This window comes from Columba livia, chromosome 19 (genome assembly GCF_036013475.1).
Source record: "Columba livia isolate bColLiv1 breed racing homer chromosome 19, bColLiv1.pat.W.v2, whole genome shotgun sequence".
In the NCBI taxonomy this organism is placed as follows: domain Eukaryota; kingdom Metazoa; phylum Chordata; class Aves; order Columbiformes; family Columbidae; genus Columba; species Columba livia.
In genome coordinates this window covers 2,006,462-2,034,333 of record NC_088620.1, presented here as the reverse complement: position 1 = coordinate 2,034,333, position 27,872 = coordinate 2,006,462, and the positions used below count along the sequence as shown (strand labels likewise).

At 47.3% G+C, this 27,872-nt stretch overlaps 1 protein-coding gene and 1 long non-coding RNA gene across 10 annotated transcripts in view; one reads left to right on the top strand and one right to left on the bottom strand.

Annotated features, from left to right (window-relative positions):
• Positions 1 to 27,872, top strand: part of DAB2IP (DAB2 interacting protein) — a 146,314-nt gene that overhangs the window by 32,914 nt on the left and 85,528 nt on the right. For 6 of the 9 annotated variants that reach the window (XM_065035516.1, XM_065035513.1, XM_065035511.1 and 3 more), the window contains exons 2-4: positions 2,642 to 2,797; positions 3,875 to 3,978; positions 21,539 to 21,657. In XM_065035516.1, coding sequence (XP_064891588.1) covers positions 3,910 to 3,978; positions 21,539 to 21,657 — 188 coding nt within the window. In that variant the 5' untranslated portion in view covers positions 2,642 to 2,797; positions 3,875 to 3,909. The remainder of the gene's footprint in view (positions 1 to 2,641; positions 2,798 to 3,874; positions 3,979 to 21,538; positions 21,658 to 27,872) is intronic. The other 3 variants (XM_065035519.1, XM_065035514.1, XM_065035518.1) reach the window with 1 other exon arrangement.
• Positions 17,852 to 23,527, bottom strand: LOC135575834 (uncharacterized). The gene is made up of 3 exons (XR_010467159.1): positions 22,806 to 23,527; positions 19,459 to 20,576; positions 17,852 to 19,349 (listed from the first exon to the last, which is right to left on the bottom strand). It is a non-coding gene; the product is annotated as an uncharacterized LOC135575834 (long non-coding RNA).

Here is a 27,872-nt window from a genome sequence, read left to right as displayed (position 1 = left end):
TCTGATGATTTCAAGGAAGGTTCTCTTTGAAGATCGTATCCTGCAGCGGGGAAAAACCCAACACATTGCAGCCCTCTGTAAATATTTGGAAAAGCAGAAAGCACTTCTGTGGGTTTCTTTTGCTTTGTGGTTGCATGAGGTGGATGAGCCGTGGACACGGAGCAGTTGCTGTGGGGACATTCAGTCGTGTTCATGCAAAAGAACCGGGAGCAACGTGCAGGTTCTGCTCCGTGCAGGGTGGAAATACAACAAGGGTGCGAGTGGAAATGCCCGGTTACCATTGAGCGGGTTTAGAAAAGTACAGGAAAAATGCCATCAATGAGGAGAACGGTAGATGAGGAATTGCTGTCAGAACGGCCGCAGTCCTGCTCCAAGTGACTTCTGGGCCTTTTCCAGTCCAATTTTGAGATTTTCAAGAGCTTCTGAAGGGCCAGGGGATACACTTAGGTGGGCCTGGCTGATCCAGCTGTCCAACAGTATTAGACAATCTCTTATTGCTCATTGGCATTGCGTTGGGTGCTGGCAATGGCGCAGAACCAGCGATGGCCCTTTCTGCTGCTGGGCAATGTGCCTTTCCTCGCTTGCCCAGGGAGTCCCTTCTCACATCCAGGATGCCTGCGATATAATCCTCATTTAATACCCTGTTACTGCAGATTTTCAGGCCTCTGTGTCATAGAAGAAAGATTCAGACGTTTTAAGTTCATAACAAGTTGAAGACTTTGGGACAGCAAATTGTGTCCTGCGATACTGTGTGTTTAAGTCCTCAGATCAAATCTAATCTAGAGCAAATAAATGGACAAATTAAGGTATAATCCTGGAATTTCTATGAGCTGCAGGATAGTGTTCAGCTAACAGAGAAATTCACTGTCTAGCAAGGGTGTTATCTGATAATGCTAAGTGCTTTTGGAAATGTCATTCCGTGGTTAGCTGCCTGCGGTAATACTGCTCCTCACCCCGGAATCCTTTATCTTGGGATACGGAATGCATGGCAGACGTTCAGTAGTGAAACCTTGCAGCGTTCCCGTGGGATCGTCAAGGTTTGTATCAACCGTGGATCTGATAGAAAGCATTAAAATGTGCAGGGCTTACACTGTGAGCTCTGTTGAGAGGTGTAACTGAGCTGCTGGGGGTCTGTCCAGCCCCCATGGGCTGGGGGTTCAGGACAGGAGGACGGTGTGTTAGAGGTTGTGAAGAAAAGGCTGAAGTCGGATACTGAATGTGATCTCTTGTAGCTTGTCTTACGCACAAGTGGGCAAAATTGTCAAAAATCAGGGAAAATAAGGCTGGAAGGGATTTTGGGAGATGATCTGGTGTCTGTCTGCCCCAGGATGGGGAGGGAAGGGAACGCTGTGTGCCCGGACCTGCGCTGGCAGGAGAGCTCTGCCACGGAACCGCTTGAGATCAGCTTGAACGTTATGACAATCAATTCCAATCCAGGGCTGTCTGTGTCAAGAGAAGACCTTTTCCGATGGCTAACCTCAAATATTTCCTGCTGTGATTAAGACATTTCTTTTCCAGCGTCCTGTGACTATAGAGTTTCTGTGGTTGCCTTTCGGCCGCTCTGCTGCCGCGGTGCGGCGCTGGCTTTGCCGTCGCAGCCATTGCTGGTGCCGGTGTCTGGGCAGAGGAACCCGGCGAAGGGTTTTCCTCTGACCCTCAAGTGAAAAGGGCAGTTCAAACCTTTAGGCGTTCGTACTGTTCGCTGTGTAAAACTGTTCTGCTGTACGGTTCGGGTAGTCAGGAGTTACTAATTTACCTGCAAGCTATTTTTGCTTCCCTTTCAAACAAACAGCCCCCACCCCCCGCCCCAAACACCCCCGGCCAGCCCGCCCTCGAGTTATTTCTGCTTTCTCACAAATGGTTTTGTAATGTGTTCTCCCCGCAAAGCCTCCCCTCTCCAGTCATTCCACGATGGTTAAACTAACCTAAAATAGAGACTTGTCTCCAAACACCTTTATGAACCATGACCTTAAGAATGATAGGAAGCTTTAGGTCCTCACCCATCTCTGTGTTTTGGTCAAACCAATGCATTTGCTGGCTCTGCTTTGGGTGTATTTTAATGATGAAGTACGAATTTAAGAGCGCAGTTGGTAACTTCAGTGCAACCAGACCCTGATATTAATGAGCCCTGGGTCACAACGCACCCTCCGTTTCTCTGGGAAGTGTGTTCTGAGTGCTGGGGAGAGGCAGCAGATGGACGGGTCACCCGGGTGACACCCCTGGGTGCTTGGGTGCTGAGCCAGGGTGGTGCTGGGGAGCACAGCTCCGCGCTTTGCACATGATCCCATCGCTCCTGTTCTCCAGCCGTGTAGGTGAGAAATGCTTTAAACAACCTTTATTTTTCTGGTCATTAAGAAAATGCAAAGCAGCTTCTTCAGCTGTCTTGTCATCTTGAACTTGTTTCCAAAAGGCTGTCATCAAGTGGTTTCTTTATGGCAGTCCAGTAAAAAGAAGGCCACTGTTCAAAGGAATGGGTGGGAGCCTTGGTGTGGAAGGAGATGACTCCAAAGGACTTGATTGCCTTTTTGAGATTCAAACAGTGCAACGTTCTGTGAAGAAAGTGGCTGAGAAATGAGAAGGCTTGTCTGGAGGCTGTGGAAGCGATGACCTGGCTGATGGTGGCTGTCTGGCTCTCGTACAGGTTACGTGGCAGCTGGTGAGGAATCATGGGCAGGATTTGCAACCAAGGAAGATGTCGCTGAACAGGCACTTCCCCCAGTCCATGGGTGGGATCTCACGGTCTGTCCTTTTGGAATAGCTCAAGATACCTCTCAGGAATTGCTGAGTGGAATTGCAGGTATCAGTTGTGAGCCATTACTTCTAACCTTCTTGCCTTGCCGTAGAGATTTTCTTAAGACATTTTCTCAACCTTCAAAGCCACATGCAGATCTCTGACGCTTGTTGGTTCATACAGAAGACTGTGCAGTCACCTCCGCTCCCGAGGTTCGAGGAGGAGCATTCTCCTGCTCTTCCGTCGCGTGTCCAATGCCAAGAACGCTGGAGTCGCGACACCTGAGATTTTTCTTGACTCTATCACTAAATCCCTCCATGGCCGTGACCAGAGGCCCTGCCCCTTTCCAGAGCTGCTGACCAGCAGAACGGAGGTGACACATCCCGCCTTTGGGGCGATGGAAATGCTCGGTAATCAGGGCTTGAGCAGGGCAGCTTATTACAGGGTCTGAGCACCATCAAATGGCAGCTGGAAATAGATGTGTTTTTATGAGCTCCATGGTGCTTTCGCAGAGGGTTTGTGAACTGAGGAAACACCACCTCCTGGTGCTGTTCCTGACCTTACCTAATATCTTGCTAAATCTTCTCGGTGTTCTGCATGTTTGTTAATGCAGCCTTTTCAGCCCCCTCCGCTCCTCCCCAGCAGGGCAGGAGGTAAGTATTCCTGCCCGCATTTGATACTTCAGCAAATGCAGGATTTAATCATTTTCTTCCTAGTTACAAAGCAAATTGCAAGAGGAATTGGAGAGGTAACTGAACCATCCTGTGCCTGTAACCCCATTAGCAGCATCGGGTCCACAAGTGCACGAATTTCTACTTTGCATATAATTCTCACTCGGCTCGATACATTTTCTGTTTACCCATCTGCAGACTGGAAATAATGATAATGCCAACCTGTCAGGCATTATCTGAAGCTTACAGTTGTATAAAAATGCTAATTGATGAAGGTGAAAGTCTTGCTGATTGAACATTGTTCTAGGCGGCTGTGGGAACACGAGCGGATCCAGCGGGTGGTGGCATCGGCTTGTTCGCGAGGGCACCGCGAAGGAGGGAGCCGCGTTTTGCACGGCCCGCTGGTGTTCCCGGGCTGTTCCCAGGCTGCCGGTGTGTGTGTAACTGTGTGTGTTCTCTGTCCCGTCCGCAGAGTCCCCCCCGGAGCGCTGTGGGCAGAGGCGCAGCATGCCCAGCGGGGTCCCCGACAGGAACCCCACCATGGAGCCCGCGGCCACCGCGCCCTTCCGCGTCACGGTGAGTGGCTCTCCCCATCCTAATGATCGTTATGGCATCTTAATGACTATTAAGGGGTTTTGCCAGGAGGAAAAGGAACTTGCTCATCCCGAGAGAAGAGGTGGTGTGTGTGAAACTGCTTGATTACTTGTTTTTAAGTGCATGTGTTGGTTTTTGATACTGTCAGCAACGAGCAACTGTAAAATATTTCTTGGTAAAGCAACAAGATTGGAAGGTGAATCTGGAGCAGGTTTGGGTAAGTTGTTTCACCCGGGAGAGTTTCCCTGTGGTGTTTCCTAGGGCAGTGCAGTGTGTTCATAGATGCGGGGCTGCCTCTGTGCAGTACATCCTCATGCTTGTACAGAAGAGAAAATCCCTTGTAGCAGAACCTGTCGTTAACTAACAGTAAAACTGGCAGGTGGGCGATTCCCCAGAGCCTGGTATCCTCTCCCAGCAGGAACCATTCACTGTGTTCCATTTCTTCAGTCCTTTTGCTCCGAGATGCTCTGCTGATATCACTGTTTTGTTGTGACAGCCATATGTAAAGAACGGGAAGTCATTTGGGAGCAGAGCAGCACCGCTACCACAAATAACAGCGATCCCAAGATCAAACGGGGTCTTGTTGCCCCATGGGGAAGGGCACCGCTGTGTCCGTTTTACAGAAGGGAGCCAGAGACCCAAAGAATTCAGAGCTGTGTTGGCCAAGGGACCGGTGGGTGCTGAGCAGCTCGTGGTGCTGCAGGCGGAGCAGGTGCCAACAGTTCTGCTGCCGTTGGAGCCCAACCACGGGACATCCGTGTCAGGGTGGCTCATCGGCCTGTCCTGCCCTGGAGATCAGTTCCAAGGGACTTAGAAGCCTTTGGTTCTTCTGTAGTTCGAATGTGCATGGTGGTATTTATCACTGCCTGCCCACTGATAGGAGTCATCTCTAACATCCTGCAGGTGTTGGATAGACCTCTAGCGTGGATTACAGTAGTTTGTACCACAAGGATTCTGTTCTCTAACAAATAATATCAAATCCAAGTATCTATTTAATTTAGGAGTACACCCAGCTGACAAATATAAGCACAATGGTGGGATCATAAACATGCAGCTGAGAGTATCTGGTTTTGTTTTCTAATGTATCCTCAGTCTATAGTTAATGCAGCAGAGTCCTGGGAGGCTGGAACTTTGCGATCAGCTGGAGTTACAGGGTCTTTTGGGTAACATTGAGGGAAACTGCCACTAGGAGAGAAATCTATTTAGAGATTTAAAAAAATAAGTACAAGCATAAAGTGTATGCAGCTGGAGATGGGTATACCCAGCATGAGCAACAGCAAAGGCAATTCGAAGGTTGTATTTTCAAGAGGAAAATGCCTGGTAGATGTGGATAATAAGTTTGCACTCAGGTATTTTTATTCAGAGAAGAGGCAAATGGTCTTGGGGCTGGTTTGCTCGCTATAAGTTTTCTCTGCAGGCCACACCTATTTTACAGGCTCAGCCGCCTCATAACAACCCCAGGTAGGTAGAACCAGAATTTCAAAGGCAAGACAGTGGTGCAATCTAGGAGAAATCTGAGCACACCCAGTTCAGCCGAGAACATTCACACTGACGGATGAATCATTAATAGCACTTTGTCTAAGTAGTTTATTTTAGTTCTATAAATTCTAAGCTTGTGAATGTACAACATTCTTGTGGAGCTTTATTCTGTAGCCCTTATGTGCAAACTCTTGCTGAATATCTGAGAGCGTGTGTTTTGGTGCTGTCTTATTTGCTAAATGAAATGGGAAGAAGTGATGGGAACCGTGTGGATGGCAGGAGGTGAGGTCTGTTTTGAAGGAGTGTGCGCAGCATGTGGAGATACTGGAGAAAATGAAGCAGCAAAAGGAGTCTGAGATGTCTTCAGGCGTCTGCTGTAGCGGCGTGTTGGGTTTTCTTTTTCTGGAGTTGATGAAAGTTGTTCTCCTAAGAGATCCCCGTTCCAACAGGTTGAAACACAGGGATCATCTCATGGCCTGATTCTGCGTGTGTCACCGGCTTGCTGAGCAAGGTGCATCTTCTCATCTTCTTTCAATGCCAAAAGGGAAACTGATGTTTTTCCCCGAGCCCTTGTTCCACAAGCCTCCATCTGATTGATTATCGGTTCCAAATGCTCGGAAACTGAGCATGGCAGACAGAAACACAGCAAAGCCGGCTGGACAGGCACGCTCCTGCTTCGTGCCGCTCATCCATCAGAATCTATCGCAGTAAATGAGTGGCTTTGAACCTTAATGTACTGCTCGTTGATGAGGAAGGGGGAGAATTGTAGGAAAATCTGGGTTTGGGAATATTTGTCTTAGTGTACTTGTAGTCAATCAAACAACAATCCAATGTTGTTTATTCCTTCTATCCTGCTTTCTGTTTTCAGAGGGGTTATTCTCATCTTTAAGCAGGTGAGCTCCTGTTAGCGAAGCGGCCGACGTGGGCTGTGGTTCCTCGCATTGACTGGATTAGATAAGGGTGATCTATAGCATTTGTCTGCACAGACCTGCAGTCCACAATCGTCTCATTTCTGTTCCTGCTCAGCCCTCTGAATGTTATTGCGATTAATATGAATGGCTTCATTATGTACAGTTTTTATGGCTGCCCAGATTTCAGCAGATGTCTGACTTAAGAAATATATTCTCCCTCACCTTCCCTCATTAACCAGAGGAACATTAGCAGTCAGTCCACTCCAGCCACTGGGAATAGTAATTAGTGCTTCAGTTTAGTGGTAATGGGATTATTACTTTTGAGCCTGCTGCTGTAGGGTTTGGTGTTGTGAGCTTTTCATATTTTACAGCCGATTGTTCTTCCCTGACATCTCCATCCTTCTGCTGTTGAGTCTCCGAGGGGCGAGGACGCTCGGGAGCCTTTGGGATCAGCTGTCGCGTCCGTGTTGTGCCCCCGGTTGCTTTCTATAATGTGAAAACTAGAGCCAGCCGGGGTGGAGGTGCTCCCTTCCCACACAGGAGTGTACCAGGCAATTTAGAGTTAGTTGGACGTTACAGTTTCTGTAGCAACTTTGGAAAACAATAGCTCCTGCTGGTTTTTAAAGTTATGGAAGATAACCTTGAAAATCAAGTCTTAAGATTTCTACATCTTCGTATGTGAACTAGCTGGTTTTACTCCTTAATAATGAACAAATCCTGCCCAGTCCCAGTTATCTCCTGTTGTAAATGATTGTTTTCCGTGTAAACCCAGCTGACTCCTGTGCTATCAGAGCTTTGTGTGATCTGATGCAGTCTCGGGAATTCAGGTCTCTAATCCAAGTGACCAGTTGTCTGAGATCCCTGATTCTGAACCTGCTTTGAGCACGAAGTTCAGTGGTTTTAGTCTGTGTCTGATGCATTTCAGGGATGTGTTTTGCACCACCAGCTGTCCCGTGCTTGGTGTGGACCAGAGGAAAACAGCAGATTGGGTGCGTGTCAGTATAAAACTTAAATATAAGCAGGGAAATTCTAATCCTAACAAATATTAGGATACACTCATGGAAGAGACAGACTGTCCTGACACATGTTTGCAGGGACAATGGTCTTGTTGGAGCCCTTCCCATTTGTCATGATTCCGCTCCCTGAAAAAAGAGGCCTAATTAACAAGTGCTTCAAGAGAAGTCAATATCCAAGAGTAGAAAAAGAAAGATGGAAGGCTTGGCTTAGCAGGAATGTCAGTTAAGGTGTTGCCTTCTTAGGCAGTGACCTCGAGTTGTGTCCCCTGAGAACAGGTAATTAGCGGTGGCTGATGATGCTCCGGAGCTGGAGGCACCAGCAGGACCAGGCGAGTGCTGGACTCCGCTCTGACATTCACCTTCTAGGAGAATACACACAGGCATCCCTTCATGAATCCGACGTGGTTTAAACCTGGAATGTGTGTTGTATTTTATCAAACAGATCTTGCTCTGCCCACCTTGCAGGGAGTTCAGGAGCCGGGGTGGGACTGCTGAGACTTCTCTCCCATCTCATTAGAGTGCTGCCATCTATTGACTGCTTTTGTTAGAGCCTGATTTATTGAGTTCCCGTGCAAATATCCCAGGCCAAGCAGAAGTCCAAGTTGCCAAAGGACTTGTGTGGAAGAGTTGGACTCAGTGACTGGATCAAGACAGCGGAATGATTTCTCGCTGTTAGTCTGCCCCACTGGCTGTGCGAGGAGCCTCCTTCCAAACAGAGGGATTTGGTGTGATGGGAGTCTGAATAAGCAGATTGAAACTGGCTCTCTGCCGTTCTCGCAGAGCCGGGTCTGAGGAAGCAGCTCTTTAATCGCTCTTCCCCCAAGACACCAGGTAGAGCTTAGGATTTTCCTCTCCCCAGACCTTTATTCCTCAGTTCCACTATTAGTCATTTGCTTTGCAGGGTCTCAGAAAACACTTGTGTCCTTCTTCTGGTTGAAGCCACATTGGCTACAAAACAAGAAAAAAAGCAACCCAAAGCACATCGCAGCTCTAAGGTACGTGGTCAGGCTGTCCCGTCCGTCCATGGAATTGTGTACATTGGAATGGAGGGGAAACCATTCTCAGAGGCTCCACGGCCAACCCAGCGGTGCAAACGCTCTTCCCGGCCCATCAGCATCATCTCCTTGTTGGCTCGTGCTCCTCCATCTTCTGCCCCTGGTGCTGTGCGCTCCTGCGCTGCCCTTGGCACTGCTCTGCCTTCACAGCCCTTCGACAATGAACCATTTGGAGTCACAAATCAATAGGAAGTCTTTTTGGGTTTTAGTTCTTCTGCTTGTAATGTTAACATGTTTTCCAGCAATTTTTCTGCCTGTTTGGGGTGGGTACGCAACCGAATTTACAGTGATACAGTATGAGCTGCGATGGCATTCCTCCATCGACCCTGGTTTTAATCCTTGATAAATGAAGTATTAAATACTAATGGCATAGCAGTAAATGGAAACTCCTGGAGAGATGAAAGGGAGTAACCCTTCTACTGAACATAATCCTAAATGATGGGATCCTAGTTCAAGCTGCTGGGGACAAGGTACTAGGGGGGTTTTGTCTCAGTTTTTTGCCTGTGTATAATATACACTATTTTCCATTTTGGTTTATTTATTTTTTTCAAAAGCCATCATGTAAATTATATTATAATAGTTTGACTTTGGAGAATTTATCTTCTTGTATTATTTGTAGAGCCAAATGGTGCTTCCCTCAGCATGATCACCCTGCCGTTAATTGAAATGTAATTGTTTACTAAACCATTCCAACTAGAAGGGAAAATTACTATCATTTTGGTCTGGCTGCATGCATTAAAGCCCCCCTTTTATGGGGACTGAATTTAAGGAGAATAGGAACATTATCACGGGTGATATATAAACATAAAGCTATTATCATCAAACTGTCAACTGCAACTGAATTTGGATAACTGGTGGTAGTGGCAGCAAGAAACATGTAAATTGCTTTGAGAACGTGTCTGTCAGTTCAGGCGCCGTGTCTGAACGGGACATGCTTGAAGCTCTGCGTTCCTGGGCAGTTTGGGGATCGGAAGGAAAACGAGGTCGTTGTGAGCACTTGTGGTTATTTGTGCTCTCGCTGGTACCGCTTTGCAGAACTCGGGAGCGCTGGCCCGACTGTGGGTCCAGCACCGACCTCCCCGCTCGGTGCCCTCACTACACCTTTTGTGGGTGCATTTCCAGGCTCTCCACGAAGGTGACGAGTTCTGAGCACCCTCGTTTTAACTGAAACAGGGAGAAGTCGACCAACGTCTGTGCGATCGTGCAGCAGAGTCAGGAAACACGTCCTGAGCTGTGTTTCTTCATTTCTAATTCCCAGTCACGATGTTAACCACTAGCTAAGCTACTCCTAATTACTTATCCAAAATCCTCCTTCTGTTTCAAGAGAATTAAATATTCCTCTCAAACTCGATGTAGTCATGTGAAAATGAATCAGTGATTTTCGGGACTCCCCGGTGGTCGCTCCCAGGTCCGGGTGCCTGGTCTTCTTGCTTTCTCTCCATGTTGTCAGATTTCAATCACTTGTAATTAAAATTAGAACCCTCTGTCTTATTTTTCTAAGTCACCTTGTTAACATAAATCTCTGGATATTCTTGCTTTGTAATTTTTGCGTGTGCTTTATGACACATGGGAGAAGTTCTGGTTAAGGCATTGTTTTAGGAAAGGAAGTATTTTCCCATACTCAGTGCTACCTAGCACATGAAACTGGTTGTAAATATATGTTTAACTATTTGAGTCTTACCTTCTATATTGAAAATGATCTGAGTAAACATGGAGTTTGCAGCTGGGGGAGTTTCGGGAGGCAGCGGGTTGAGGGTACGTGGGACTGTCAGGTTTCAGCATGGAGCTGCAGCCCAAACCACTGTGGGTTTATTCTGTGCATCGAGCAGGAGAACGGAATGACAGGATAAAAGACACGGTGCTGTGACCTGCTTCACTGAAAAGGGCTCGGCAAGGCAGGGAATGGATTTTTTCTTTCCTTTTTGAACTGGGTATGTTCCAGGGTGTCTCTTTTTCAGGGCCTGCAGCCTAAAGGAGAGTTTTGCAGAAAGGAAGAGGCATGAGGGCTCATCAGCAGTCTAATTCACACACTGAGGCCACTTCTCTTTAAAAGTATTGGTGATCCCGGTTAAGTTTTTGTGGGCTGGAGCTGGGTTTGCTCTGCTTTGGGTTGCTGTCAAGCGGCCGTGGCTGGACAGCAAAGCCCCGTGTTCCCGGGTCCGTGGGGACCACGCTGGGCCGGGGCTGGGCCGGAGCTGAGCCGGGGCTGAGCTGGGGCTGAGCTGGGGCTGAGCTGCTCCGTGCTCTGGAGGAGAACCACCAGCCCCGATTTACCTCAGTGACAGCAGCTCCCACCACAAGGGGAATCTGAATTGCTGTGCCCCAACCACCACTGAAACATATTCAGGAGTAGGGGAGAAACACACAGTTTGGTTCCTATCTTAGGCCTGAGCAGTGGATTAACAGGGGACCTTGTTTCTAGGCAAGATAAAGTGCAATACTGCGTAGTTCCCAGGCAAGAAAGGGGAAAACAAATGTTTCAGCAAGCTGTCTGGCTCTGCAGCGGGTGTCAATTAGCACGATTCCCTTGATTTCATGTAGTCATTCCAAATGTCTCCGCGTTCTCGGCCCTTGCCCTGGATCCGTGACACCGGTGACCTCCAGGGAAGGGCCGGTCAGGGTCCAGAGGAGACCAGGAGCAGAAGATCCCTGGGGCTGTGCCGGGAGATCAGGTCCTTGTGCCAGGAGAAAGGAGGGAGCGTGAGCCGGCATCTCCGAGATCTGCCTGGAGAGCCCGGCCGAGGTTTTGTGGGACCAACCCGCCTCCTCAGGCCTGTCTGGCTCTTTAGCTCCGTCCATTCCTCACTCCTGTAGAACCGGTGTTGTAGCCATATGAGAAACACCAACAGTTCCTCTGAGGTTTTATGGAGAGAGCCCACAGGAGGAATGTTTAAAATTTCGGCTGGAAGTAAGGCTGATAGGAAATGCTAATTCACATTTCAGTCTTTTGATCAGTGCGTATTGAATGATAATGACAAGCGATAGCACTTGGCACTTCTGTAGCACCTTCCTTCTGAGGCTGTTGAAGTGTTCTGCCAATCGGAAGGAATTCAAGCTTGCAATTTATCACAATGCCTTAAAATAAATGAGGAAACTAAGACATGGAGAGATTGTTCAACTTTCCCCATCTTTCACAATCTGTATGAAAGAGTTGGGACTGAATAGTAGTTCTGCTGATCGTCTTACAAGGAGCAAAAACAAGATACTATTTAAAATGGTGAATGAGATTAAAACTGTCCAGATGACTGATGTTTAGAACATGTTATGTGTTGTTTGTGGCAGTTGAACAGTTTAATCCATGCTCAGGTGCTCTGTTGTATTTTTATCTGTTGTATGGTTTGAATTCCCCCCTCAGAGACAGACAAACAATCCCAAACTCTCACTGGATTTTTCAGCACCACACTTGGATTTGTATCAGTTCTTCAGTCTCTTCCCTTTCCAAAGGATGCTCTGAACACAACTGGTACCTCGTGCTCATTTCAACGCTACTACAAGAAGAAACATGGTAGTATTTCCAACTCATCCCTGGATGACCAAGTGCAAGCAGCCTCTTCTAATTAATAGGCTGCACGGAGACAAATGAATCTGACCAGTTTCATTGCTGTGAGATGAGTGAAAGGCAGAAAGTAAACAAACAAAAGCTTTAATTTGTTTAAGCCTCCAGGCACTGAAAAAACCTGGGATTGCTGGTAGCACAGAGGAAAAACAACCATTAAAATACACAACTTGACAGTGTCTCTTTAATTTGTTTCTGGGTCACAGATAAAGAATTGCACGGCAGATACAAAAGGTAGGATAATAACCACATTCTGTTCTCCCGCTTTCAATAGCGCTGATATTGTGCTTTCAGAAAACAAGTCAAATAGTGCAAGGTATTATTTGAGTCTCTTGGAGAGCTCCGGCAGAACACGAGCGTCCATTTAATCAGGACCTTCATCTCTGAACTTTTTCCATTGGGGAATTTGTATTGGTTTAGCTCAGGGATATTAGGTATTAATTTAGATATTAAACTGATTGCAGTGGAATTAATATAAATGTGTGCCATTGCCACAGTTAACACTGAATAGTTGGCAATAAATTTATTCCAAGTTTTAACTTAATTTCTGAGACATGTTTTTTCTCACTTATGGCTATTAAAGAGAAGTGTTTAGTCTAACCATGCCATATTTTGAGCCACAATTTCCTGGACTTTCCCTGTGATAGATGGTTCATGTCATTGCGTGCTTTGGTAAGAGCTGGAGTCGTGCAGGAGATGCTGCGTCCCGCTGGAACTGCTCTGGTCCGTGTTGTTCCCCCGTGGAAGGGTCTGACGTGGAAGAGCTGGTGGCCCTTTCTGCTGCTACATGAGGTCAGTTGGAAGTTGTTTTGGAGGTTTCTTCTTCCAACCCAACTCCCGAACTGGTGCTGCCTATTGTGCAGAGGTTCCTCCAGGTGGGGACACTGTTGTTCCAAACCAAATGCAACCACTTGGCACCGCAGATCTGATTCAGATGCTCTCATGATGATTACGTGGTCTCATGGTTCTTGCAGTTGAATAACTGTTTGCTGCCGTGGGTCTGTATGGAAACGTACATGCTAAGATGAGTTTGATTTCTAGATACTTTTTTCAAACTTTAGTTACCATGGAAACAGGATCCACTTTCTCCTCCACACTGTCACTTTTCCTCTGCACTGCACTCTGGTGAGGAATAGGCTGGATTTGTCCTCCACACCCTCTTTTTCCCCTGGTGAACAAGGATAGTCATGGCTCAGGCATCGAGGGTGATTTGAGGGAGTGACAGTACAAGCTGTGATGCTGCTCCCGAGGTATTCAGGTGCTCCTGGCGCTCTGCCAGCAGGTTCCTGTCTTTATCTTCCTCCATAATTACCACGGATCATATCTTACCTGCAACACTCTTCAAAGCGCCAGGGAAATTAGCTCCAGAACTAATCATGTCTTTATTTCCTAAATGGCTCAGTGTCAGTACATACGCTGTTCTGCGGGGTGGGATTCGCGGTGATCGGCACAACCTGCCCCTGCCTGCCCATCCCCTAAATGGCTCAGTGTCGGTACGTACGCTGTTCTGCGGGGTGGGATTCGCAGTGATCGGCACAACCTGCCCCTGCCTGCCCGTCCCCTCCCGCCGTCCCTGCCAACACATTTCCCGTGCTGTGACCATCCGGCCTGATCGCAGTGAACGCTCGCGGTCCCGCGCCCGCGCCGCAAGCGGAGGGAGATGTGCCCGGTGACGTGCAGAGCTGTGTTAACTCATGTCGTGTTCACAGACCCGCTGGGAGCCCCGAGGGGCTGTGCCGTCACTTGGGCTCCTTGTCCCGCTCAGCAGAGCTGCTGGAGCTTCTGCTCCGAGACACGGGCAAAGGTGGAGCCCAGGGCTGCCTTCACCTGCCTTCCTCACGTATTGCAGGAGTGGGTGGAACCTAGGATTAGGTTTTCTTCCTGTACTAATTTTACTGAGCTGTTTATTATCTAGTTTAATACTGAGAGCAGAGGTCACCATGTCTTGGGAACAGGCATGTAGTATGGAAAAAGATGGGGACACAGCGTGTCCAGTTTGTGCTCCCGTGGCTGGTTAAGAACAGGGCCAAAGGGTTTCCAGGTACCTTCATTAGTGTTTTGTGCCTCCCTGTCAAATCCAGATTTTTCTCAAGATTGACGAAGAGTCGTTCACGTCCCTTCACAGGAAACGAGGCCCCGAGGTGGCACAACTGGTGGGCACACAGCCTGCCTTGGTAATTAGCAACTGAGTCAAAAACAGTTAAGGAATAAATGAACGAGACTTAAATCTGCCTGATAGAATTGAAATTTCCTGCTGGGTGACAAAATTCTGCTTTAAAGATAGCAAATCCACTGCTAATAATTAGGCAAGAAATAATCACTGCTAAGACCCAAAAATAGGATCTGCCACTTACAATATCTGTCTTATTATTCTGCAGAGGGATAAAACAGCAACGAACTGCATTTTTGCCTCCAGTTCTTGAAGGATATTCCTTTTGGTTCATACCTCTGGCAAACTTTCAAGTTGAGCGTCCCAGGAAACATCATTGTCAGCTGTGGGTTTCATTGCTGCCCCACATCACATCCTTAACCCAAAGACCAGACACAAAGTACAAGCTCGGAAGGACAAGGAAAGGAGTAAAGGTGGAGAGAAGTCACAGGGAGTAGTCTCGCATTGTTTTTCCGTTTAAATTGATGATTGAATATCTGTGATTTCATCTGAGAAGGAAGATAGTTTCATTTTGCGTGGAGGGGGCAGGTAGAGACCTCACTTCCAGTCTCTAGATGAGGTCTCTGTATTTCTAGTCTCCAGTTTCTCTTTTAATAAGGAGGGGGCTTTGAGAAATATTTTATAGATTTATAAAGCCACCTAAAGTTCTTGATTTTTTGGGGTATAATTTCAAGCAGAAAGACGCCTTCTACTCCATCCTAAGGGTTGTTACCTGGCACACCCCAAGCTTTCTTAACCAAAAGGTGGTCTGGTCTGTGTGTCAGGAAGGTGAGAGAGAGCGCTGAGAGCAAGGCTGCCGTGCTGCTCCGAGCGCCGCGTGTGCGCTGTATTTATCTGTTTATTGTAGCTTTTCTCCCTTATTTTCAAAGCTGTAAGCAGAAGGTGAATCAAACTGAAATACTAATTCTCAGAAATGTTTAGGTTGGGACAAGTGAGCTTCATCTTAAGTATTTTCACAATGTCTGGAAGTCAAGTTGTCTCGAAAGCTAGATAGCGAAAAACGCAAGGCTGATGTATTACCTGGGTTATAGCGGGTGTTCACTGTACTTTTACAAAAGTGAACGTTTTTGTTTGATTGCAGCTGTAATTATTGCTGAATACAAACGTTCCGATTTAAGCTTCAGAAACGTAGTGAAAGTCTCTGTAGCCAGGAGCATCTGCCTGAAACACGAGTCTCGTATTTGCATGAGTAACTTCTACTGCAAAATCACACAATAAATCCCTACATTCAAATGATAATAATAATTTTTTATTCTAAACATACCATCTACCAACTGCTTTCTAAAATTTATTGGCCTAGCAGATGGTTGTGTAGGAAATGCCTTATTAAAAGCACGCAGGACTTGTCAATGGAAACGCAGCGACTTGATGTTGGTGCCTTTCTGTAGACTTAGGGCTGGCCATCGGTTCTGTGGAGAATGGGGTTATCTCCCGCAGTATTTGCTCTGCTCCGGAGGTTTCCGACGGGAGCCGCGGGTGAGCAGACAGACGCCCCGTGACACCCGCCCGTGCTCCCGGCCATAAATCAGAGCAGGGAAGGCACGGATAAAACACACTCATGGAACAGATTACCCTCTATCATGTAGCAAAAGTGGACTTGAAAAGAGAGCGTTAATGCAAACAGATTTATGGAGGTGCTTTTCTCGTGTATTGCTCGTCTTGGTGAGCTGTGGTACCTGTGTTAAACAGGGCAAGGATGGCGGAGCTGGCGCAGGAGTGGAGCATCCTGGAGAAGTGACCCTGGCTCTGCGCTGCTCTGGGGTCAGTGTCCCAATCACCCACCCCCTCTGCCTTCAAACTCATGTTGTCTGTGACCTGCCGAAATAATCTATTTTGGCAGGATTTTCTGCCTGCGCTCCCTCATTTCTCCCCTTCTCAGACACTGAACTTGTTCAAGCATCTTCCCATGGCCTGTCTTCGTTTAAATCACAGCTGCGTTGTAAAAGCAGGATGAATGTAATGATTCACAGCTGATAGTGAGTGTTTAAGTCATTATTATGCTACAAAAAGTATTGTGAAAGTTTTAATGTATAGGTGTGTGAATAATTGTCTGTCAGTTGGGGATCATCCCCTTTAATCTGAAAGGAACTCCTTCGCTCCATATGCGAGGTTTTAAAAACATGATCCTGATTGGAATGTGTTGTTCTCCATTGTAAAATAAACCTCATGTGTGTACAGCGCATGGGAGACTGAATGTGAAACTCGGTGCATTTATTGGAAGTCAAAATGCTTAAAACTATGTCCTAAGCAATTGAAGGCTCTGAACTCACAGGATGTGTTTCAAAGTGTTCAGTAATGCGTTAGCTGTGTATTTCCTGGACTTGGAGTTTTTGTTTAAGGTCATTTAAACTCTCATGAGTCTAATCCAGTGTGGATGGTTCTTTAAAATGTGCACAGAAAATTGTTGTGGTATTTCTTAGGAGTCTAGAAATGACTTTTCCACCCCTGGCCTTGTCTCGCATTGGGTATTTGCTGAGAAACGGGGTGTTACCCCAGCAGTACGATGGCTCCAGGTCTGCAGTAGCTTTTTGAGGAGCTGTGTCCGCAGTAACTGCAGCAGGTCTGCCATCCCACAGGAAAAATGGGCATTTTTGGAAAGCAGAGGTACCAGCAGAGCTCACAGGGGCCGACGCGTCGGGTTTGCAGACACGGTGCTGCAGGTGCCCTCGGAGTCCGTGATCTCAACTGCATGGACAAGACGTACAGCACAAAGAACCATTAAAACACTGTCTTGGAAGCTGTTTGAACAGAGCGGGGTGTATCCGTGACCCCAGCCGTCCCGGCTGGCTTTCCAGAGTCCGGATTCAGTTGGTTAAACATGCAGGCAATTACCTGCAGTAAAACAAACTTACCGTGGCGGCATTAGTTTGTTTCTTAAAACCTTACTTGGAGAAATGTCTTCTTATGTTATTCAACTTTAGTCTTTGCAGTAACAAGTCCCAGAATATGGGTTATGTGATGCATTTTGTTTGCTTTCTAAATGACTGCCATAATTACATTACAAAGCAGGCTTCCGATGCAGTGTGAATCCCTTTGTTCATTCAGACATCGCCGGGACCTTCAGGGACTACCAGAGGGCGCTTTGTGTGGTCCTGAGCTCGTCAGGACGCAGTTTTTGCTCTGCTGCCATCACACCTTCCATGGTGATGCCGGCACTTGGGTTTGACTCCTGTTCAGTGGTGACAGGTTTGTGCTGGGGGACTAAAGATGCTCAGGAAGCTGATCTGAGCGCAGTTCTCTAAGAGGGAGCAGAAGAACACGGAGCTCAGAGTCTCTTCCCTGCATCCCAAGGAGCAGCGGAGTCCTGGGATGGCCAGAGCCGGGCAGGTCCCAGCAGCTGCTTCTGGCAGGATTGTTCTTGCTAAAAGAGGTTTTGTGTATCAACAGTTTGTCATCTGGGATGGGTGACCCCACTGTGCCACTTCACTACCAAAACTCTTTCACCACATTGAAATACCCGGGTGGGCTCCTTGCTTGGCCTCAGCAAGGCGGGTTTTTTCTAGTCGCTTCTCTCTTTGGGTAAAGAAATGTTGTTGTTCTTCAAGGTTACTTGCATTCTACCTGTATCTCTGTTTCTGCATCATTCGTCCCTGATTGCTCAATTACCCTCTCCTACATTCCTGAGGAATATTTATCTGTCTTGTTCGCCTCTGAGATGTTGACAGTATGATAATTATGGAACTTTGAACAAATAATCCCGAGTAGTGTGGTTTTGTTTTAATAGGAGAACAAAAGAATCCAAACGGAGGAATCAGGCAATCCCTGAGCAACAATGGCTGGTGAATGGCAATTGTTTTCTAGATCCTTCCTGGCAGTTTTATTCCTTCATTTGGACTCTATTAACATCCCCCTGTTCCACGTGCACATCTCACACAAGTCATTGGCGCTGCTTGGGGAGCGCGGACAAACACTTCCCAAGTGTTCTGTTACTTTACCATAAGGCCCTGGCTTGCCTGGAGTGTTTTGGTGGTTTTCTTGGTCAGGGACTGTTGGGAGGCTGGGAGGGGAGTCCTTCCCTGCTAGAGAAGAGCCAGGACAGGAGCAGTGAAATTCTGCAAAGAAACATTTCGCTACTCCTGGGGAAAATATCCCGAAAGCACTGAGAGCTGCCAGGCTACCTCATTGTTCTTCCAGGCAGTGAGAGGAGACCCTGTGACCAAGACATTTTCAACAAGGTTGCTAAAATCTTTACAAAAACAGAGCATAAGCAGCAATCTATTATTGGCCAGAGGTGGAAAGGGATGAGATGTTATGCGCTGAAGCTATTGCTGCTTCTGTCTGTGATTTGCTGATACTTACTTGCATGTATTAGGTTTGCCATATTCGTAATTAACCCTCAGTGCCTCTCATTTGACGTAATTCCAGTTTTCCTGACCTAGACAGACCCACACTGTCCCCTTGGTGACCTGTGGGACGCCAGCGCATCTTCATCTGATTTTTTCAAATGGACTGAGCCGAGTGTTTCCAATGACACCGCAAATTGGATTAATCCTGTGCTGTAGCAGGGCCGTGTTGCTAAGCAGCACTTACCAAGAGGAGCAGCTCCGGTGCCCTGGCTCCAGCCTCACCCTCTCGCCTGCTCGAGGGCTGGATCTCCGTGTCTGTTCTCTAAGCTGGATGCCGGAGCGCGGGTCTGACCGCAGCCCATGCAGCAGTAGGGTCTGAGCTTGTGTCGCCATCTGTCCCTGGGCACGCAATGGTTTTGCAGCTATTTTTTCATTCTTTTGGGTTTTATCCTGATTCCAAGACACTTGTGTCTCAGAGGGGCTTTCCCTGTTAGTAGTTTGATCTTTTCTAGGGTGTTTGTACTGCTGGTGAATGCTGCCTGCACATAGGAAGACACAATTCTGCCCTGGACAAGCTCTCAATATAAACAGAAAAGCATACAAAGAGCATGTAATATAGAGGGCAATACTTTAATTACGGAACTCCCAAGAATGCAGCTGGGCTAGAGGAGCAGGCGGTGTTCATAGGGCAGGATTAGCCTCATTTGTCTGCAGATGAGAATCAAATGCTGTTTAAAGTTAAAAATCAAGGAGAAATGGGTGATGTTCTTATGATCTCACCAGGAAAGCACGGCGCTCACACCCCAGGTTGGATTTTCCCTCTCTCATGGCTGGGGACACCAACTCCTCTCTCTTTCTTTCTTCCTCCATCTAAAAATTACTGAAGGCAGAAATTCATACATTAGATTTCCGATCTCTGGCATGTGCTGTGGAGGTGCAAAGTATTGCTATAGGAGCATAATTTATCAGCATTAAAATCTCTGACATACCGTTCTCCCAAGGAAGCTGGCAATGAAAACTGCACATGGCACAGTGTCATCTCCTTCTGGTGGCAGTGAATGGCAAACCAATAGGATGCAGAAGGAAAGTCACGTCGTAGCGCAGCCCTGAGTTCTGATTTCCACATCCCGCACGAGTCATCCAGCAGTTGTTGAGATGTGAAATACAAGGTAATGAAAGAACGCTGCGGTCATTTCCCACAGAAAGTATTTGGTATTTTCTTTATCAGTTCCCTGTCTAGGGTTCAAAGCTATTGCTGGATATGAAGAAGTGGCTTGATAACACGATGACAGATTTCTGGCCAGGCTGGCAGCAATAAAGAAAGTCCAGTCTCTTGCTTTTGGGCATAAACTGCTCAGCAGTGGCGCTTAGGGAAATATTGCATGATATTGGCCAGCTGCGTATTTTAGATCTTTTCCTTCACAGCAAATACTGGTCAGTCTCCATGATGGAGCCAGAAGAGCAAGAGCATGAAGAGTTGATAGCATGAGGCTGATATCACAGTGATATCATGAGTACGGGGCTGATATCAAAGTGATACCATGAGCATGAGGGTGATACCACATTGAGATCATGAGTATGAGGCTGGCTGAGGTCTGAGTACCGAGGGAAATATCTTAGCGATGTTCTAGATAATGCGAATCCTCGAATTTGCTATTTCATAGTCATTTCTCTGTACTATAAAAATTCTCTAAAGGTATTCTTCATGGACAAAAATCTTCCGACAAGAGCTTTGTTACCTTACACGGTGGCTTTGAGTAAGATGTGTATAACCTGATGGCCCGTGTTACGTACATGCTGCTATTTCAATCATGCAAATAGCTCCCGGAGAAATACTCAGTCCACATGAATGCATGTTACATACCTCGCCTGTAAGTAAAGTGGCACTTAATAAATGTGAAACACCTTTGCTTATCTAGATGTTTCAAATTCTTGATGCACTTGCAAACAGGAAAGTCGCTTCCATAGCAAGAGCCGCACAGATTGCCCCAGGAGATTTTACGAGCTGAGGAAGAGCCAGTGTGAGCCATGAACATCCGAGGTGGGGAAGGAGGGTTTGAATAGCACAAATGACAGGCTGGGGAGAAGTCAGACTGTGATTATCTTCCTGCAAGACATAGAAAGGGTATTAATTTACGTGCAGAACTCAGGTTGTGCAGGGCTTTGCCAGCTTGTTTATATGTAGCTAATTTATTTCTTTGGTATGACAGCGTGTGAAAGGAACACTTCGCCAAGCTTCACCCCCAAATCTCTTTAAAATGCTACCCCGCTTTCTCCGGCTAACGTGCTTGACCCACTGAACTGTTCTCGTATCTGTAAATGCTGGACGCCATCCTAGTATTATACTTTTATTGCCTTATTTAGCCAAGAGATTAAATGTAATGTTCAGATTATGTAGAACATTAACTCCTAACAATAAGCAAATAACACATTAAAAGCTTTGCTATTAAAACGTTTAGTGCTGGCTTTGCTGTGGAGCGCTATAGGAACTGTGACCGATGTTCCATGCGGGAGGAGAAGGCTCTATACATTCAGCGCAAGGTCTCTTTCTCCTGTAAAGAGACCTCTCTCTCCCCTCTTTCTCCTGCCCGTAGCTGCCAAGTCCATATGCCGTGTTTACACGTACGCTATAGGATATTTTTACATGTAGCTAAAACACCTGAGTCCATTCCGCTGAAGATCTGGGGGTTTTTGATCCGGTAATGAAGTTGTCGCCCGTCTCCTGCTGGCTGGGGAGTGGGCGGCGTGTGCGCCCGGGCTGGGCCGCCGCAGCCGCAGCCTCTCGCGGCGTCAGGAGCCGCGATGTGCGAGCCTTGTCTTTCAGACAGTATTTTTATGTGAGCTGATGGTTGCCAGGGCAACGGAGGCTTCGGGGAGTCTCGCGCCGCCGCAGCGGCCCGGCCTCGGCGAGCCCTGGGAGCAGATGTTGGCGAGGACGGCGCTGCCGGCAGCCGCGCAGCGAGGGAGCCGCGCGGGCGGGCTGCAGGGGGGCAGGAGAGCAGGGGCAGCGCTCCGCTCGCTCCTTCCCCTCTTTTTGTTGTAATTTAGTATTCTTGTCTCACCCCACAGGGGTTCCTCAGCCGTCGGCTTAAAGGCTCCATCAAAAGGACAAAGAGCCAACCGAAGCTCGACAGGAACAGCAGCTTTCGGCACATTTTACCTGGCTTCAGGAGTGTGGACAATGAAAGGTAAGGGGATGTTTCTCAGAGCGTGTGTGAGAGAGGATGAGGATGTCGATTTTTCCAGGTCTTGGTAATATCCTGCTTATCTTACTCCGAGCAAGGGCCACATCTGTGATAGAAGTAGACTTGCTTAATTGTGAGAGGGGTAATTTTAATTTGTTGCCGAGTATGCAGTGCAAGCCCTGCCTTTTTAGGTTGAGTAACATGTACAGATAAGCCTGACTGCTCTGCTTTATCTTCCCTAATAAATCCTAAGTTGATGCACCAGTGTATAAATAGCACATAGATGCAGCAGCCAAAGCCGAGCGATGCAGGTGAGGGAGGGAGGGGAGAGACGCTCACACGCTGGACCACACTGAACATTACACGGTTACACATCGTATGAACAATAACATAGAACAATAACAACCATAATCTCCCCAAATCCCCCTTCCCCACACACACGGCTCCAGCTGAGCCGCTGTCTCCAGCATTAACACACAGGGATTCTCGGCATGGGGCCGAAGCTGCTTTTTCCGTGTGAGCCATGACGGGCGTTGGGTCCGGGAGGGATGCGGCGCGGGGAACGTGCGGACGGGTCGGATGAGGCGTTAGACAGGGGATGGCCGGTACTGGAGCAAATTGCAAGTGAAGGAGAAATGAGACCTTGGGTTTATTCTTCAGTTCAGTCAGAAAGTATATAGCAGCTTTTTAGTGGATTTGTTTGTATTTATATATGTGTAGATTTATGTCAGTGTGCGCCTTGGACAGACGCACATTCTAGGTAAATTTATGTGTAATTTCACATGCAGATGAAGGTCATGGTCGGGTAAGACAGACTGCATTTCCAACCGCAGAAACAAACGAGTGGGTTTGCTTCCAAAAGGAAGATCTTTCAACCTTACGTGACTCATTTGGGGAATGACACACAAGTACTGAAGTGCCAAGAAAAGTCTGTATCTGAAAATGATGCCAAATTGGACATACACTGATGTAACCGTTTTGTAGCAGTGGCATTTTAAAATATCAAGAGGGTAATTTAGAACCCATTGAGTAACTGCTTCACTTTTAGGAGCAATGACAACTTTTTTAGTTTTAACTATACTCGTCTATTGGAGGGGTCGTGATTTTCTGAAGCCAACAAATGACAATTGGCAGTCTCCGTTTTTCCTTACCTGACCTATTGCAGCCTCCTCAGATTTTCCTTCTGGATCCTGCAAGTGAAAGGACTGTGCAGAGTGATGTTTCAGGGGTTGCTGTCAGAGAACAGAGCTGGTTTGATTCCGGCGCTGCAGTTTTCACAGATGCTCGAAGTAGGGCACTGTGTTCCGTACGGCAGACCAGCCGGTGGAGCTGGGCGGCCGGGAACCTCCGGCAGTGCTGCCGCTTCACTCCAGGAACAGGCAAATCAGACAGTGCCTTCTTCCTACCTAGATGAGTTTTGTTTCTTCCTGTGAACTGGCAGTATAGGACGTGGGAATTAAGTGTTTTGGCCAGCCCTGCAGCCACAGTCATTTTCCCAAAGGAAGCCTTGCGATGTCCTGCCCTCGCAGCGCCGGAGCCCTGGGCTCAGCGGCCGCGCAGATAGAGGCGTCTTTGCTGCAACTTTTCTCTAAAGGGATTCAGCGTGTGGCTGTGGTGCATTGTCATGTAGAGCTTAAAGGCTGGGTTAGAGGAGAGGTGCCATTGGCCAGCCTTGAATAAAACCCAAGGATTTGCTGGTGTGAGTAGTTAGAACTGGAAAATGAAAGGCTTCCATTCGGCAGGTTACGCTCACGAATACGCTTGGTCTGCGGTGCACAGACGTGTCCTGATCCGGAGGACGCTGTCTGACAGCGGCAGCTCTGGCAGCGAGCTGCTCACCCCGCCTTTCCAGCACTGTCAGATGTACCGCGTGAGCATCCTCCTGCGGAACATCGTGCCCCAGGTGCTGGTGCTCTCGCAGAGCTGGAAGAAAAGCAGCAGCTGGGCTTCTCTGTCATGCATCGAGGTTTCGGTTTTTTATCTTCCTGAACGTTCCCATCCACATCTGCTAAAATGCACAGTGCACTCACCTCTGTATATGGAGGGGTTTGAGTCTTTTAGGTCTCTCATTCATTTTCTGCTGTGCTTCCTTGTCTGTCTTGAAATCCAAGAACTGTTTCAAAAAAGCATCTGGTATCTGAATATTTGCCTCTTAAATATTTGATTCTTGACTCCATCTTGTATCCAGGCTGATTGTTGGCGAGCTGCTCCTTTGCCTATGGAAGTAGCCGGTATAACAGCGTCTGTGCTGGAGCTTTGGAGAATTTTTCCGGAGATGCCGTAGCAAAAACGAATAGGGCATTAAATGCAATCAAAGCACTCAAGGTGGAAATATTGAGCTATAGTAGATCATAAATGATTCTGTTATTTGGCTTCTGTGTATCTAAATTGGTACTGTATTGTGCCTCTTAGTTTCCTTTTCTTGCATGTCCTGTTTGTTCTACTGTGTACAGCAGATGCATACGAGTATATGATACGTGTGTAAACACGTACGGTCAGCTAACAAGCTGGACGTGGCGTGGATGCAGAGCAGAGGATATAAACAAACGTATCTATGCTTTTTATCCTGTGTGTGCATTTAAATACAGCACATGCGTTTAAAATGGAAAAGTATTACCTCCTACAACGGTGAGGAATTTCTATGGTGTGACTTTTATAACAAAAGGAAATAACATGAAACAGTGGGAAAGTCACAGAAGGTCTCGCTGGCACCAGCTTGGAGTCGCGTTGGTAATTGGGGGCCGGTCCAGTCTGGGAACAGGGAGCAGCTGGTTCCAGTGGAGTCTTGCAAAGCTGAGCTTATAAAGGGGGGGGTGGGGGGGTGTCCAGGAGGGGCTGGCGGCTCTGGAATGGGGGTGACCAGGGCGCGGGTCCCTGCTCTCTGTGGTTCTGCCCCACGTGTGCGGGTGTGTTCACAGCAGCTACGAAACTTGCAGAGTTCTGGTTTAGTAAAACCTCGCCCAACCATATTTTCTCAACAGAGAACACATGAGGAATTGCTCAGGGTGATGTGATAGGAAAATGCACTGGTTATAGTGACACAGAGCTGATGTTTGTAGAAAAAACATGCTTGTTTCTCATGGTATTGGATTTTACATTGACTGAGAAGAGACCTTTTGTTTGAAAAAAGGTGGAATCAGGGGTTTGCACCAAGTTGAGTAAATTACTGTGGGGTTCACATTGACGTAGTTGGCCAAATTTTGCCATTCTTTTGCATACTGTTTTTTTTTCTACGAGTCCTATTACACTAACAGTAATACAATTATCGATTGTGAATAAGAGAAGCAAAATCAGACCCAGTATAACTGGTACTCTGGACGAGAGGTGCGTTAATGTGGTACAATCAGTGTATATCAATGTGAGGCCTAAAGGAGGATTGTGCAACGAGTGCTCCTGTCCGTTTGTCGCTGGTCCGATCGCTTGCTAGAGCTGAGCAAAGTGGCTTTTTGCTGACAGTGTCCCCTGCACCCGATGTGTCACAGCCGCTGACAAAGTGAGGCTGAGAAGGTTGTTCTGCTGCAGTTGTTAATTATCGTTGGTGGTGCGTTTCTGGTTGGTTTCTTGTTGTAGCGACCTTTCCTGTCACTGCTGTCACTTCGGTACAGTCGTCTTCTGAAAATCATTTCTGACGCTTCGTCAGGAATTTAGAAAGTAGGTTTATATGGGCATTGATAAAAAAAAGAAATCTAAATACATGATCTTGTTCCCGTGTCCCGTGGGACAGGGTGCGGGATGTTCCGCTGCTGCTGTCACCCCCTGGACAGACCCGACCCCTCCGGCCCGTCCTGCGTCGGTGGGAAACGCGTGTTCCGCGTGACCCGTGTTCTACGTGATCCCCCGGCCGATCGGTCCCTGGGACACTCCTCGGAGCACCCAGAATTAATTTAATGCTGAGCGACTCTCAATTACTAACATTTGTGATTATTTTGCAAGGGGTTTTTGGTAATTCCAGAAGATAACATTCTATTTAAGCTTTTTCTTGGCACTGCAAAAATCTGAGCATATGGTTGATTGTTAAATGAGCCTCAGCCTTGGAAGGGGTACAGCCATGCATTAACAACAGCAAGGGCTTGCACTACTGCCACGTCCTCTTTAAACTACTTTTATTTTTATCCCATCAAAAATGTTTGCTTATAACCCGCCCGGGAAGGGGAAGCACACGAGTCGTGTACCGCCGTGCGTTTATTTCCTAGTCCAGAGCTAATGCCACCTGCTGAGTGGGTTTGCAAATGTTCACCAAGCTTACTTTGATGCAATAGGAGAGCATCAATAACTTACGAATGTCTGTACCCTTACAATGAGCTTAGTTTGTGAGTTCTTTTTAGATCTAATTATCATTTGTTTATTCCCGACATACTTGATATGCCCAACATTTTTAGGCGTGATGCAATTGGTTGAGTTCGATGAGAACCTGGTGAGTGCTGCCTTGCAAAGGATGAAGAAGTGGCCATTTGCTTCGGCTGGTCCTGCGGGGCCGGGACGCGGGCAGAGCCCAGAGGGCTCCAAGGGCTCTCGGGGCTGCGTGGAGAAGCTGAAATGCAAAATAAAACATCTAGCGAGGTCAGAATGGGAGCAGCCCAGTGAGGACGCCTGCTCTCTGTGCACAGTCGGTCCCCCTGTCCCCAGCCAGGGCCCAGCGGAGGATGGAGAGCGACCACAAACCTGCATCTGTACCGAGGCTACTTGGTCCTGAAATATGCAGATCAGCCTTTTAATGGGGTTCCTTTGCAAAGTATTTCTTGAACCAGAAAGTTAATTACTGATTTCTAATTAACGGCTGTGTTAGGAGGCTGGAGTAAAATCAGAGAGATCTGCTTTGAAGGAGAGATGCAGGAGGAAATTACTGCTTCTCCCCAGAAACTCTTTATGCTCCTCATCTTCTTCTCTTGGTATTAGGGAGTTTAGAAACCGCTCTTCAAATATTTTTAAAAGGATAATGCTCTTAATGGAAAGGGGGTTTTGGAGGTTGTATTGGGGAAGGCATTGAAACAAAAAAATAATCCTTTATATGGGAGAAGGACTAATATTGTGCTTTGTAAAAGTAATGTACAGTTCCCTTATACAGGTGGTGTATCTACAAGGTTCAGCTCAATGGCACCAGCCAGTGCACATAGAAATATTTGTTCTAAGGCCCCGTTCAGCAACATGCTGCGCCCCGGCCACAGCCACTTAATAACCCCAAGAGGGGAACTGTTCCTCCTGGTAAATTGGCTTTGCACAGGTGTGCGAATCCGTGGTTTGTACCCGAGCCTACCTGAGGGAAACGTATTGATATTTGCAGAAAAACCACATAAACATCTCCCCTTATCCTACACATTCAAACACCCTAATTCAACGGGAGGTTGTATCTGATATCTTCAGTACAAGTCCATATCAATTCCTAGAAATTTTCCAAGCTGTAGTAAAATGTCCAGGAAGGGCTAAGAGGCTGGGATTATTTTAATAGATGTCTTCACATCTCCACTTCCCAGCTCCTACCAGCACACACAACTAGCACAGTGCCCCACAGGGTCCAGCACGGTGACCCACAGTGCCCCACAGGGTCCAGCACGGTGCCCCACAGGGTCCAGCACGGTGACCCACGGTGCCCCACAGGGTCCAGCACAGTGACCCACAGGGCCCAGCACAGTGACCCACGGTGCCCCACAGGGCCCAGCACAGTGACCCACAGGGCCCAGCTTGCGCTTCAGCTCGACTTGGAGTCATGGAGCGAGATTATAAAATCCCTCCTGCTCAGGCATACGCAGCGCCATGGGATAATTGGCTTCATGCATCTTACAATTAGCTTGCAAAAATATGTTTTGCATTCCTGACCTTTTCTCTATAAGCAAGGCCATTGTTTCACTGTCCTGCTTAATTACAAAATATAGTGTTGTGTGCGGATAGAGATGACATCGTTGTATCGTTGCCTCTAATTTGATGAGACATCATAATGGGGAGTTTTCATACTGAGGGCACTGAATTAGTGTAGCGTGAAGCCACATTTCTCTAAACCCACTAAATAAGGAGAAGTTAATTTTATGCTCTATCTTTTTGACGTTTGTTATCAAAGCATTGTATTACAGCTGCAGATGGTTAGCGTTTGAAGAATGTTTGGTAAATGCCGACAATCGGAAGGCATTGTTCCTGCAGCGGAGGAGCAGGTTGATTAATGGGTAGGAGGCTGCTCTCTTTCATTCCCCTGTTCTCGCAGCCTGGATACATCTTATTGACCGGTT